The 15,057-nt window shown below is 53.5% G+C and overlaps 1 protein-coding gene across 3 annotated transcripts in view; it reads right to left on the bottom strand.

Moving 5' to 3' along the window:
- Nucleotides 1–4,664, bottom strand: part of TNFRSF21 (TNF receptor superfamily member 21) — a 34,282-nt gene extending 29,618 nt beyond the window's left edge. For 2 of the 3 annotated variants that reach the window (XM_087776370.1, XM_087776372.1), the window contains exon 1: nt 3,478–3,540. In XM_087776370.1, coding sequence (XP_087632496.1) covers nt 3,478–3,525 — 48 coding nt within the window. In that variant the 5' untranslated portion in view covers nt 3,526–3,540. Of the gene's footprint in view, nt 1–3,477; nt 3,541–4,511 lie in introns of those variants that run through there. The other variant, XM_087776371.1, reaches the window with a different exon arrangement.
- Between the last annotated feature and the right edge of the window lie 10,393 nt (nt 4,665–15,057).

The following is a 15,057-nucleotide window of genomic DNA, read 5'->3' as shown; positions in this document are numbered from 1 at the left end:
CCAAAGGTGCTTTCCTACACTGAAGGTAAAAAGACCAGAGACCCTAACGCTTTTCAACTGCACAGCCAGGCACATAAATCACTTGGCTATGTTATACAAGCCTTCACCTCTTGCTCTGCTACCTATTCTGGGCTATCAGCCAGCAAGAACATATTCAGAAGGAAAAGAAAAAAAAAGCCTCCCAACAACATGACTCTGCAGAAGGCACATCGCGGCAGAGCCGCAAGCCGCGCCGCATCATTTTTGGTGCAGTCTCTTGCTTCCTGGAAACACACAGCACATTTCTGTTTCACCTGCTAAATAATTTACGGCTTGGGATTTGTACAAAATGCTTCAATTTTTTTTTTTTTTTTTTTTTTTTCCCTCCTGAAGCAGCAATTACAGAGCAGGCAGAAGCAGGCAAGCCCGCAGGAGTTGACAAGGATCCTGCAGTGGCCAGGCTAATTAACGGCACGTCAAATTAAAACAAAAAGCGGGGCTGCCCTGGCAAGCAGGAAAGGCTTACAGGATGCATTTTATTTTTCCCCTCCCTTAAGACATGATTTAACGAAGTGCTTAGCTGGCTCTAAGGAAACCTGCCGCCCGCAATCTTCATGACGCAACCCTGAATTAGCAAACCAGACACAGCAGGATCCGGCCTCCCGAGGTTGCGTGCGGGGTCACCTGCGTTACTCATCCTCCTCCCCGTGCCAATGGGAGAGGCAGGACAGGCAGCGGCTCTCCTGCCTTGCCAGGGATGAGCTGCGTGCCACCAGCTCAGATCCTAATTTCTCCCTCTGCATCAAGCCAGACCTCAGGAAACCCATGGACAACGCTGCTACAGGCACGTGCCACGGGTCTCATCCTGCTCTCCCTTTTCTTCCCATCTCCAGCATCTTTCCATCACTCATCTGGGTAACTAAAGTCAGTGGGACCCATGCTACCGTAACAGCACCAGGTTTGTTTTCTGTTTGTTTCTGTTTTTTTTTTTTTTTTTAAACCCTATCTCAAGCAAAGTGGCACTGATGCTTTTGAACGTCTCCAGATCTTCAGCTGCACATGCACTTCCAAGCTTAGGGACAACAGCAAGTCCCAGTGGGGGAAGGCCAAGCAGCGTTGAGCATCTGCTATTTATTCGGATTGGTCTTTCTGGTCCCTAAAAACATCGTGCTGCTCAGGTTTCATGGCTAACACCACTTAGATCTCTGAAAGAGAAGGCCAGGAGCAGGAGGACATCCTCAAGACAAAGGGGTGGCTGCTGGTTTGGTCCCTCATCCTCAGGATTGACCACGCAGCACGCAAAACTAGACCTATCTGGCTGATACACCCAGTCTCAACGGCAAAAGCAACAGAATAATGAAGTGAGCTCTGCTCAGCCACTGGATTTCAGTTCATTACTCCAATACCACAGAAAGTGTATAGGGTAACCAAAAAACACAGAAAAAAAGGAATTGGTGCAAGACAACACTAAAGAGCAGATCTGGTTTCAAGCAGTTTTGGTGCTGCTCTCCATGCCCAATGCAGCAGCTCTCGACACTGAAGCTGAAAGGGTCAAGCAGGACGGGGTGGCCGCGATCCCAAAGAGCATCCCCAGCTCAGCATCGACACCCTGCGCCGCATGGGCAAAGGCGCTTCCCAGCTGCCTTCCCCTATTCCAACACGTGGAGGTTTAACGGTATGAGAAAACCAAATCAGGCTGAGGAACGGTCTCATTTTCACCTCCTCGCATCAGGGAAATGGCTCAGATGAGAGGACCTTCACACTCAGCTGCAAACCAACCCTTGAGCCAGCAGCACCCCGCAGCTGACGTGGGCATGACCCACCTTACCACCACCCAGCTTGATGATTCCATCTCAATGATACCATCTATGCCGTGCCTCCATCACCCTCTTAAATAACTGCATGCTACAGGACAGACCCGATGGGCAATTTGCACAATAAATAGCTTTTAGGGGCCCACAAGCTTCCCGGGCATGTGCACGGGGACGTGGCAGGGAATATAGCGGCTCATTCAGGACCCAAACCCACTCGGTGAGTCAACATGCCAGCAGAAAGTTGACGGATCAACAGGCATTTGTATCCTGAAATGGGGTGACACCTCGAGGCAGTCAACGTCTTGGGCTGTGTACAGCAATGCCCCACTGCCAGCCCTGTGGGCAGGCAGTGATAAACCTAAAAAATTAAAAAAAAAAAAAAAAAAAAAAAGAAAAAAGAGAAAAACCATCTAAACACAGGGCACTTGACCCCGGTAGAGAAGAGCAGGAGCAGAGAGCTGTACGCGACCAAGGACCGACAGTGCTAAATTGATACTCTGGGAACCGTTTCCAAGCAAAACCAGCAGAATTTGGTAGAAATGGCAGCTGGCTCCACGGCGATGCTTTGGCACAGGTCGGGGACGGGCTGCACAGCCCGCCGCCCTTCCCGAAGGTCAGCTGCACCCTCCGCCAACCAGCACCGGGAAGTTGCTTGCGACATGAAAGGAGAAAAAAAAAATAGTATAAAACAAACCCAGAAACACAAATAAAGTGGTCTGGAAGTTTTACGGTAACTTTGCAGACAGGAGGAGCCCATCTCCTGCCCTGCTCACTGTAAAAAGGATCAAGTTACTCACTCTGAAAAACGTTGCCTGTGAGGAAAACACTGAAGAGCAAAGCAAGTTTCTACCTCTTGCAACACAACCAGCTATTTCAGCTGGAGTTTGTGAAACAGAGAGTCCGGGGCTTACCCTGCTCAGCAGTCCCTTTACTGCGTCTCCAGAGCGAAACGCAGGCAGCTGAGCATGCCAAAACAGCAGCACCAGCACATCTGGTCCCCATGAAGGAAAACCCATCAGCTATTCCGGCAGCCAGCGCCGACCAGAGCGCGCAAGCATCCCCGGCAGGCACGGTTTTGCTCCGAGCAGATTAAATCCCCCAGGCCCCCGAAAGCCCAGAGTCAAAGCAAGGCGACATCGCGCCGGTTTGAGATGAGGGCGTTGGGGGAGATGGTGGAAGCTACCTTGTGGCAGCCGGTGGGTGCCCGAAGCCCACATCAAGCAAGAGAAACCACGACCGACACCAGCCTTATACAACCACTGCCAAGCGGCTATCGCTCAAAAATCAAGTGGCCGGGCGGATTCAAGTTTGTTGCACCAGTGAGAGACCCACCAACTATTGATTTGAATGTACTTCCATTGGGCTGGAAAGACATTAACTTCTTGTGGGGCAAAAGGGAGTTGCCCAAAATTTCGAAGATGAAGATGTCGGATGAAGAAGCCCTGGCTGGTGGCCAAGGGAGCATCCTGCCAGCTCACGAGTAAACGGGAATTTTGGCTTACGGCTTGTTTGCTCGCACGATCAGCACATGCAGAGGTTTGAGTACACGCGTGCACAAGCAATATCTGTGCGCGTTTGCTTAGAGTCTCGGCTTCATTTTGCAAAACTGCCGTTTTATTTCCCTACCCCTTTATATCACTCTTTTTTTCCCCTCTTCCCTCTATACCCGCCATTCCCGACTGACCTCCAGGATCCCAGCTGGAGCTCCATATCTCAAGCTCCCCATCAGCATCTCATCTTCCAGACGTGCAGCAGCACTCGCCTCTCCCAGCGGGAAACCAGCTCTCGGGAGCACCCAGCCAGCACCGTGCACGGACCCCAGCTGCTCTGCTGCTGTGTGAAGTTACCCTTCGCCTTCAAAGCAACGAGGCTATTTCCCAGCTAATGCTCTCCCAGCTTTAGATTATTTTTTGTTTACTCGGATTCCTGTCGAGCCAGCATCAGCTTGCTAAGATCCACCTTGAGTTCAAGAGCAAGTGCACTCCTCGGTTACACAACCCAGCCGCAGCAGCTGCGGCATGTGTCTGCCACACCGAATTACTGTCTCTCCCCGAAAAGATGGGGGGTAGCCCTAAAGCGCTGGTTGGGAAGGGCCCTACCTGGGAAGGTAAACCTGGAGGTGGGCCCCCTGGAAAACATTTCTGTATTAAGTCAGGGCAGCAGCGGTGAGTTTTGCTGCCTGTCCAAAGGGCGGCAAGAAAAGCAGCTGAGGAGGATGGATGGATGGATGGATGGACGGACAGCCCCCAGGGCAGTGCTGAGCTCTGGGAGCGGGGCAGGGGGGCGAAGAAAGGATGCGCTCAGACCCCGGGGTGCGGCGCAGCCCTGGATGAGGCCCCCGGGGAGAATGCCGCCCTTCGCCCGCCTGCGGTAAAACGGGGATGGAGAGGATGGGGCAGGGGACGCTGCACCCAGCCGGTGCCCGCTGCCAGGTGCCGGGGCCGGCAGCACCCCCGGGGTGGGCACCGGGGAGCCCCGCACACCCCGCGGCGCCACGGAGGGGGGACGGCGGGACAGCCCGGAACATGCATACCCCCAACCCCCCCAAAACACACCCCCCCCAGCCGGGCGGAGGGGCGGCCAGGCAGCCCCGGAATGCAGCGCATCCCCACCCCTCCCCACCCCCGCACACGCGGATCTTGCGCGGGCGCCGCCGCTCCACCCGCGCAGCGCGCAGGGACGGACCGACACCCACCCACCCCCCCCGCACCCACTCACCGTGAGGAAGGCGGCGGCGCTCCCGCACGCCGCGACGGCCCCCATGGTGGCGGCCGGGGCCGGGGCCGCCGCGCAGCGCAGCGGGCGAGGCGCTGCCCGTCCAGCCGCGCTGCCTCAGGCGGCGGGGCGAGGGGCCGGCGGCGGCCGGCGGAGCGGGGGGCGGGCGCCCATGGCGGCGGGCCGGGGCCGGGGCCGGAGCCGGGGCCGGGCGGGGCGGGGGCCCTGCCGCCCGCCGCGCTCCCACCTGCCTGCGGGGCCGCCGGCTGCGCACTGCCGCGGCGGGGCGGCGCGCACGTGGGGCGGCGCGGCGGGGCGGGGCGCCCTTTGTGGCGTCACCCGGCCGCGCAAGGCGGCGCGCAAGGGCGCCCCCCCCCGCGCAGCGCCCCGCAGCGCCGCGCCCCCCCCCCCCCGCCTTGTGCCGAGCATCCCCGCGTTGGGCGCATGGAAAACGGGGGCCCTGGGCGGGATCGCTGCCCTTCCTCCCGTCCAGGGGGACCAGCTCCCGCCCGCCAGGGACCCCAGCGGTGGGAGCGCTGCGTAGGAGTGGGAAGGAAATGGTTTTGCTCCATCTCTACCCTGTGTTGCTTTTAGCATCTCCATCGTCCCCCCTAAAAACGGGGTAAGAGTAGTTCGGGCAGAGCAGGGTCCTGGTCACATCAACAGGCATGGCAAGCGATGGAAACAGGTCCCGGTCTATCCAGGCAGTCAGGAGGAATCATAGAATCGTTAAGGTTGGAAAAGACCCTTAAGATCATCGAGTCCAACCGTTAACCCAGCACTGCCAAGCCCACCACTAAACCATGTCCCTAAGCACCACGTCCACACGTCTTTTAAATACCTCCAGGGATGGGGACTCAACCACTTCCCTGGGCAGCCTGTGCCAGTGCCTGACCACCCTTTCAGTGAAGAAGTTTTCCCTAATATCCAACCTAAACCTCCCCTGGTGCAGCTTGAGGCCGTTTCCTCTCGTCCTATCACTCGTTACTGGGGAGAAGAGACCGACCCCCACCTCGCTACAACCTCCTTTCAGGTAGTTGTAGAGAGCAATAAGGCCTCCCCTCAGCCTCCTCTGCTCCAAACTAAACCCCAGGAGAGGAGAAAAAAAATGGGACCAGAACCAAAACTAGGAAGGCTGCGACATAAGCCCAAGGTCTTTCCAAGAGACAGGAACAGAGATGAGGCTTCAGGGTGGACCCTACGTGCGACCAGGAGAGGGGGGGCAGGGGTGGAGGAAGCCCCAGGTAAGGCTAGTCAGGGCCTTCAAGGTTTATGAGCGCCCTCAGGACACTCTGCCTCTCTGGGTGCCCCAAATCAAGGCATTATATGACTCTCCACGTTGCTGGTTGCCCATTGAGCAAAACAGTCAAACACCTGATTTCCAGAGCCTGCAGAAAGCCTGTTGACCAACAGTCACCTTCTGGAGGCATCCTGAAGGCAGATGAAACAAGGGAGGGTTTTAGTGTCACACAAAAACAAAGAGCACAGGACCCTCATGAATGACAGAAAATCTCAAAAAAAAAAAAAAGAAACAAGAAAAAAAAGCGGTGTTCTTGCTCTACAGCAGCGTGGGCTTCATCCAAACCCTTCTGAAACCCACAAGAAACTTCCTCCTAATTTCAGAGAGGTTTGAATCCAGCTAGAAGGCTCTTCTCCCAGCCAAGGTGGACTTTTTCTCCCCATACTTTCTCCATATCTAATCCTGGAAGGGTGCTGGCAGGGAGCAGCAACCTTCGGGAGCCTGGGAATGAGCCTGGAAGAAGAGCTTCCCTCCCTGAGCAGTGGCAGGACTGCTGTTCCCAGGAGGGGACAAGTCAGACCGTGTGTCGTGGTTTAACCCCAGCCAGCAGCTAAGCACCACACAGCTGCTCACTCACTCCCCCCCGGTGGGATGGGGGAGAGAATCAGAGGGGTAAAAGTTAGAAAACTCGTGGACTGAGATAAAGACAGTTTAATAGGCAAAGCAAAAGCTGTGCACGGAAACAAAGCAAAACAAGGAATTCACTCCCTACTCCCCATCAGCAGGCAGGTGTTCAGCCATCTCCAGGAAAGCAGGGCTCCATCACGCATAACGGTGACCTGGGAAGAGAAACGCCATCACTCTGAAGTCTCCCCCTTCCTTCATCTTCCCCCACGTCTATATGCTGAGCATGACGTCATACGGTGTGGGATATCCCTTTGGGCAGTGGGGGTCAGCTGTCCCAGCCATGTCCCCTCCAATTTCTTGTGCATCCCCAGCCTGCTCACTGGTGGGGTGGGGTGAGGAGCAGAAGAGGCCTTGACTCTGTGTGAGCACTGCTCAGCAATAACGAAAACATCTCTGTGTTATCAACACTGTTTCCAGCACAAATCCAAAACACAGCCCCATACTAGCTACTGTGAAGAAAATTAACTCTACCCCAGTCAAAACCAGCACACGGTGTCACATGTGCAGGGAGAGGACCTTCCTCCACAGCTGGCCGTGCTCCTGTGCAAGTGCTGCAGAGCCCCGCTTTGGGCTTTGCCTTCCCGCGGGGCCACCAAACCTGGGAACAACACGCTCTTCCCAGGAGGTCAAGGAAGGGGAGCCTTATCCCAAAATAGAGATCACGATGCAAAGCAAGCCCCAGTAAGGCTGCCTAGAAGGAAATCTGGGATGCCCATCGCTGCTTTTAATTCAAAATAAATTGGGCAAATAATAGGTGTTAACACAACTGGGTTAACACCAGACTCGTGGATGGTGGAGGGGATTTTAAGTTTAAAAATGTGCAGCTTTGATGAAATACGGGACAAGTCCTGCCCTGCTGGTGTGGAGCTAACCGGGCTGGTTGTGTCTGGGCTAGAAGAGGGTTTGAAATGCCCCGGCAGCACCAACCCACACTGGATCCATCAGCAGTGTGAAAGGCAGTGTTCGGATTGTATTAGGGAAAAGCAGAAAAATAATCACCCGGAGGACGGAGTGACTCAGGGGATTGGCAATAAGATGGATCATGTTACTGCCGTAGAATGGATTCCAATTAGTTACATCCGCTTTTAATTATTATTATTTATACAGAACCTAAAGGCAGTCCACAGATTATCCAAAAATGCACAGGCTGATCTGTAAATCCCCTGTCCCACGCTCCCTCGCAGCCCTTGTAATGACAAACACCAGTCACGCTGCCTAGACTGGTTCATACTGGCTGCGACATAAATTGCTTATTAGCGTCCGGCTTGCTGCATTGCCACTTTTCGCACTTTTTGGAAGGAAAATGGGGAAGTGGGTGACTGAGGTCGGAGTTTCGTGTTAAGTGTTTTTGGTGGCAGCAGCGGCTTGAGAAGTTCCTCCTCGCCTCCCTGCATTCGGTTCCTTTTTCCCCCTTGTGCCACCCCATGAGTCATGCAAATACAGGCCCGCGGGAACAACCAGGTCAGTGGGCTGGTAACTCTTAAAAAATCAAGAAGGAGGGTATTTTTAATCAGAGTTGGTGAACCTTGCTGCTCATGTTGACCAGAGACCCCTGGGTCTTCGCTAAGACAGTGGCAGGAGTCCGAGCGAGCGATGGAGGGACATCCACTGACCTGGTTTGCCAGCAGAAACCATCTTCTCTTCAATGGCAAGGCCTCCTCTCTCGCAAGGAAAAGCCGGTGATCCTGCTTAGTCATCTGAGGTTGTTCAAAGCACGTTCATGAAATGAGAGGAATTGTTTTGCCAAAAGAAGTTTTTTTGGGAAATGTTAAAGAATATGCTACAGAACCGTCACTCGCTTCACCCTGTAGAAACCAGAAGCGTTCTGGGAAGCGGTTTCTCATCACTTATTTGCAATAAAAGAAGCCAGGCTAACAGGGCAGATGTAATTTACTTTTGGACTTTCTCATTGTCTGTACATGGACCATCCCTTTCACATCTCTTGTAGAAACAGAACGTTTCGATGTTCTGTTGCTGTTATGGGGAAGTAGCCACTGCTTGCGAAAATTCGCAGCTCCAATTCATATAGAAATCACAATTATCACTTGCATTAACATAAATTGGGAAGTTAAACCAAAAAAGCCTGTAGACTTCCCTGGGTGAGGGAAATGAAAGTTTGGGTGGGAATTCTCACCCTTCTGGCCCTCCGTATGATCTCCAGGAAATTGGGAAGGGAAACGTCTACCAAGAGCAGATGTTCCCAGCAGGAACATATACATACACACACACACACACACATATATAAACACAGTGGTTTCTAGCAGGATCCACAGCAAATGCAGGCTTGCCTGCAGGAAGGTCTTTCAGGTGGTTGAGGTGAGATGAGAAAACGTTGGTCTTCCAGTGTGAGATGGCAACTGAAAAAGAGCATGAGAATGCCCTCCAGATCAGCGGACAGAGCAGCTCCCTTGTGGCTGTTTGCCCAGACTGGGACAGAGTGCACTTCTGCCATCTCCTTATTAAATGAACTTTTCTCACCTGACAGTATGAGAAAACAGAATCACGTTCTCCATTACAAAGCTAAGATGAGTCTGGGTCTCCCTGTAGAGAATCCTGTTCCTGCCTTAAAATTTTGCCAGCAGCAAGTTGCTTTTATGTATTATTTTGATTCCACTGACTGAGAAGCATCTTGAAGGAGAGAGATTTCCTTAACAAAGGTGTATTATCACTGATGGATTTCGTGCCTAGGTATCCCATGAGACGTCAGGGCAAGGAGCCGGGGAGCCAGGGGTGGCCACTGGGAAATGAAATGCGGCACTGTTCAATGCAAGTTTGGTGGCTGTCACTCCTGAGCTGATCTCTCTTCTGGAACAGGCTGATGCACAGCTGAAAAGCATGTTTTCCCAGAGGACCTTAAGAAAGGAGAAGCTCAGCAGCTGATGGCAAGGCTAAGTGCATAAATATGACTTTAACCCTGCACCCAGAGGTGCGGCTGTGAGATAACCAGCAGGTAAGATGGGGAGATGAGGCTGCACATGCTGGCGCTGCGCCTTCGCCCCTGGCGAGAAAGGGGAGCGGGGTGCACGGGGCCGGCACGTCAAATCCTTTCCAGGTCAGTGACTCACTGTAAAGAAGTTTCCCTTCTGCCCCCGGAGCAGCACAGTAACACAAGTGCTGTAAAGCAGAACAGTTTATCTCCGTCTGAAAGCCATGGCTGCTTGCGCGCCGAGTTCAGGGCAGGTAGAGCAAGCCCAGCGGTCACGGCTGTACCTTTCAGAGGAAAAATAATGGATATATGTAAAGTTAATGCTTCTTCTGGGGGGTTTTATCCCTTTGGTTATATATGGTCTTGCTTTGCAGGAGGTCCTGTGGTTCAGCTGGGGAGAGAGGCTCAGAGTTTGAAGACTGGAGGCTCATCTCAACCTCACCAAAACCACGATGACTCTGGGCACATCATGTAGTGCCCTCGTTCACCTTCATTCTGCTCCTTGGGTGCAAGTGCTCTGGGGCCGGGGCTTGAATGGTGCCTAACAAAGCGGCGTCTCAGCTGGGGCATCTTGATGGTAGATGCAAATGAAAAATTGAAGATTGAATTGAAGATGCAAATGAAAAATAATGAAGATTGGTTTTATTGCATGTATCTGAAAGTCTTGCTATGTCCCTGAGCTTACACTGGAGAAATCAAAGCAGCGAATTAAGCGGTATAGCCAATATCAGAGAGTTGGCAGCAAAGCTGAGAGCTTCATGCTAAGCAGAAGACCATGTCTTGTCTTGCTCCGTTGAGCCCAGCACAGCCTGAGTGGGACGGGGAGGTGGCAAGGGGGACGGGGTGGTTTGCAGAGCTTTCAGAGAGCACTGCAAAACTGAGTACGAGTTTCCCAAAGCCAAGTGTTTCCCTGGGAGGGTTGTATGCTTTTGTAGGTTCAACATCACAAAAAGACACCAAACAACCGCCCCCCCACCCCGCAAATCTCTGATTCATGTCAGCTGAGGACGCAAGATCACTTTTGTGTCAGATTACCCGGCGCACGTAATGCTGCAGGCTTTATGCTTCGTGTCGCCTGCAGAAGGACTGTCGGAGTGGCACGGGCAGCCACTGCCTAATCCAGCCTAAATCCTCCTGGTACGGAGACGAACCAGCAAATAACTCTCACCACCTCTAACCCAGCAGGCTTCATTTTCGCTCAGCTCAGCACAGTGCTTTTTTTGCTTGAGCAAAGAGCTCAAAGCCAGCTGTAGAGCCCTGGGTTTTTTTTTTTGGAGCCCCAGGAGAATGTCACTTCCCAAGTGACCTTGCTCAGCCACCCCAGCTGCACCCAGTGAGGCGGACCTCATTGCCGAGTGATCACGGATAATCTTAGTCATAGCTTAAGGTCTCCTCCCACCTCTCCGATGAAGGGGGGACCCCACAGCTCCGTTGCCCTGGGGCTGAGGGCACGAGGGGCTGTATCTGTGCAAGGGTGCTACGGCCCCCAGATAACAGTGTTCATGGAGGGAGGATGGTTGGGGTGAGAAGTAACTCACAGCGGGTCTGCTGGCCCTGCACTGTACATCTTATTTGATGTCTTCGTGCAGGATACAGAGTTATCCAGGGCGGTCACTAAGGGTGACTGAGAAGAGATGAGAAGAGCTTAAAATAATGCCTGACCAGGCAATACAAGCACATGTAAAACTCAGTGTCCCTGAAGAGGGGCAAGGACTCCCTCCACGTGGGTTTCTGCCACCCAGGAACGAGATCCCAGAGCCTTTCAGAGGCTCCCCCAGATCACAGCGTGGCGGTGAGGAAGGCAAACAGCCTCCCCTGCATCCGTGAGGATGGTGATGGGTGTGGAGGAGCCCCTGGATAGGGAGGGCCCAGCAGGCACCATAGCGTGGGGGACATGAGGCTGAAGTCATGGATAAATACAGAGAAAGCCAACAGGGAAATTAGTAACGTATCGCTCACAGCATGCATAGGTGATGGAGCGTGGGAACATGCCGGGTCTCTGAATCACCGGGATTTGTGCAACCTCGGTCCCGGCAGCGCTGGGTGTTCCCCGCCACATCGGCTGAGCGCTGCGAGGCAGCCTTTTTCCCGGAGCAGTCAGCGGTGGAGAGCATGCACAGAGCAGCCTGCTGGGACTGTAGGCAGCTGCCCGGGGTTCAAGCAGTGGCTGGATGTCCTGGGCACTGTGGGGAGCGGGGCAAAGTGTCTGGGAGGTAGCGAGATGTTCACAGCTTTCATGGGCTCCTGCAGTCCAGCACAACTCTTTGAAAGCCTTGCCCAAGTCTGGCTGATTTAAATCAGTTCAGGCTATTTAATCATCACATAAGCAGACATAGCTTCAAGACTGATTTATAGACTTAACATTGATTAGAGTGTCTTGGTGGGTTTTATAAGGAGCTGGTTATGCCATGGAAAGCTTTCAATGGAGATGAAGACCCAGGGAGCAAGACCTCTGGCACAAGGGAGCTCAAGCCTTGCTTTAAGCACCAGTTTAGGAGGCAAGAAGAGCCTGTAAGAAATGCCCCGCAGTCTGGCACTCTCCTGCCTTCACACATTTTTACTGCATGCAAATCCTCCTCCAGGAAATTTAGTATTAGCCCTGGTGCTAAATTACTCTGGAAGACAGCCTCTTTAGCACAGATTATTGCTGGAGAGAATAACGATCGTTCTTGGGGCTTGATGTGTAAAGCAGTGAAGAGGACACAGGGCAGCTCACGTGAAGGACACGTCCCTCCCATCTCACCAGCCTCCAGGTCCTTCCTAGGGACTCGGCAGTTTTTCTCTGTTCCTTGGCAGCTTTTCAGACCCTGTCCTGTAATGGTTTCTGGTCCTGTTTGCCACCGCAGTTATACTCAGGCTGGATAAGAGGGAGAAGGGAGGATAAGTCTCACTTCCTGGGCTTAAATGATCTCCAGTTTGCCACTGCCAAACACGGAGGTCTCATTCCTGTCCTTTCTCCTGCAGCTCCAGGCCACCAGCCCTTGTCCTCCCTTCTGTCTTAGCCCTCACGCTGGCCGATTCAGTGCTGACTTAGCAAAAACCTGTTCCCTTTTCTTGCTTGGTTATTTTTGTGCCAGATGAGTAGTTTGGGTGTGTGGAGACTGTGCAACACCAAAGCTGATATAAGGGAGAGCGACGGGGGGGAGTGGAGGATGGTCCCAGGCAGTCTGTGGGTGGGGAATGCTCACTATGGATGCGAATGCTGTCAGAGCCTATTCCCAGATCATATGGGAGCAGAGGTGGTCATTTGGGGCTACAGTGATAACTGGGGTGAAAGGCCTGAGACTGGGGGAACTAGGCAGAGACGTTGGCAGGTTGCTGGGACAATCCCAACAGGAGCTGGGGAATGGCTGCCATGGCATGGTGGTAGTTGGGAGATTCTATGGGAGCTCTGGGGTTGCAGCAGACCTTGCTTGTAGCTCACTCCATCCTGAGTTCTGCCCCATCACTGCGAGGCGCTTGCTGGCTGAGTAGCAGCGGGATGGTAGGATGCCCAGTGCCATGCCTATGGGATAAGCCCGGTTAGAGGAAGCACAGGGCTGGACAGGTAGCCACCACGATCCCACTCTCAGCCCAGTTCTTTCCATTTACGCTTCTGGGAACCTCCTCTTCAAGCTCTGAAGTGTCTATAGAGCAAGTTGTCCTTGAAAATGAGCCAGGGCACAGCCCTAAAAGCTCTAGATGCTGCCCTGTCTAGAGGTAATGCTGTAATAAATGAAACCTTTCTGGCAGCAACAAGAGAGCAATTAAGGAACCCTTAATTTCTAAGGGTACTTCCAAATGCGTCACTAATCTTCAGCCAGAAACCTGGGAAAATTCAGTCAAACCAGCTTGTGAAGGGACTATCCTGCCCTGTGAGCCTTTCCCCATCATCCTGCATCTGCTCTCCTTTCCCCACCGCCATCCCCCAGCCATCCTTCCCCTGCTTCCCTTCCCAGCTATCCTTCCCCACTTGTGAACAAAGAAACTTAACAAAACAGTGCTTCACTGAAAGGAAGAGAGGCGAGGGAAACAGGAAAGCAGACAATACAACAATAAACAACCACCTCATCCAAAGTACACAGAGACATGTTCAACTCTCCCTTTCTCTTTGCTTTTCCGGGGCCTCCTAGGAAAACTGGCTACTGCCTCTGTCCCGCAGCTTCCCACTGTGCTCGGTTCACTGGTGTCAAGCCTCAGGCTATGTGTTTCTCCCAGGCAGCAGATACTTATCCATCCATCCATCCACCCACCCACCCACCCACCCCATTAGCCACTACTCATCATTAGCTATTCAGTGATGTCCTTAGCAGGAACCCCATATTGTCCTCCCTCAGGAGAAGACTTCCTAAATAAAGTCAAAACCCAAGGGCAGCCCATTTTTTACACGCAATTTCTGATAGTGGTTGTGTTGAGCTCAAGGTTATGGAGTGAGAGGAATTTGACCCAGGAACAGGAGTGCCTGTGGACCCCCAGTTTCCATCGCTGGATTCACCTTGCACTCAAACAGGAGTGGAAGAGGAGCAGGAGCATGGGGAGGTGCACTTCTGGCCACATCGCCTGAGGAGTGACATGGTGCCAGGCAAGAGACGAGCTCTTCCCCTGCTCATTATTGTTACCAGATGAGTGGGGGACTTTTACGACCGTTGGGTTTGGATAATCAAATGCTGATTGCGACAGAGGAAGGAGGGCTGCACTCCTCGTCCCTCCTGTGCCCCATGCTAGGCAGGGAGGGGTAGCGGGCACAGCCCCCTGCCCTCTCCCCCAAGGCTTTGTTCCTAGGGGTGACATGCAGCATCCCGGATGTGACTGCCGATCCCACCCCCCCACGACGCCCTGCTCCATCTGGGGTTATTGTGTGATGCCCAAAACAATATGTTGTGGTTGGAGTCACAAGCCAGGGATGCCTGGGAGAGCGCCAGCAGGCTCCTCGCTCCCCCTCTCTCTGGTAGTGCTGGGGGGAGGCAGCTTTCAGCCATCTGGTAGCTGTGGGTTCGGTGGAGGTCCCATGGCAAGGGAGAAGAAGCAGTCACCAGTCCTGTTCCTAGACGGGAAGGCCAGTGTTTGTCACCGACTCTACCACAGATGTGCTGTGTGACTTGAGCACAGGATGCCCTCGGGCACTGTAGGATCACAGGATAGCTCATGTGGGAAGGGACCGCAGGAGGTGTCCAGCCCAGCCTCCTGCTCATGGCCAGCTCTGGCGTCAGACCAGGTTGCTCAGAGCTTTACCCGGTCGAGTCTTGGAAACCTCCGAGGTTGGAGGCAGCACAGCCTCTCTGGGCATCCTCTATCAGTGCTGGACTGTCCTCATGGCGGGAACATTTTTCCTCATAACCAGTCCGAACCTCCCTTGTTTCAGCTTATGCGTGATGTCTGTTGTCTTCCTGCCATGCACCACCGTGTAGAGCCTGCCTTCATCATCTTCATATCTACCTTGCTATCAGTTCCTCACCAAAGCTCTCTCTTCTCCGGCCCTGCACCCTCAGCCTTTGCTCCCAGGCCATGAGCTGCAGTGCCCTGAGCATCTTGGTGGCCCTTTGCTGGACTTGTTCCCATGTGTCCCTGTCTCTCTTGTATTGGGGGCTGAAAACTGGATGCAATATCCAGATGTGGTGTCAGCAGGTCTGAGCAGAGGGGAAGGATCCCCTCCCTTGACCTGCTGGCAACACTCTGCCTAATGCAGCCCAAGGGGCTGTTGGCCTTCTTTGCTGTGA

This window comes from Nipponia nippon, unplaced genomic scaffold, assembly GCF_047370975.1.
Source record: "Nipponia nippon isolate SJK-2023a ecotype South Korea unplaced genomic scaffold, ASM4737097v1 scaffold_4, whole genome shotgun sequence".
In the NCBI taxonomy this organism is placed as follows: Eukaryota; Metazoa; Chordata; class Aves; order Pelecaniformes; family Threskiornithidae; genus Nipponia; species Nipponia nippon.
The sequence above is the reverse complement of the archived record's forward strand: the minus strand, read 5'-3'. Positions and strand labels throughout refer to the sequence as shown.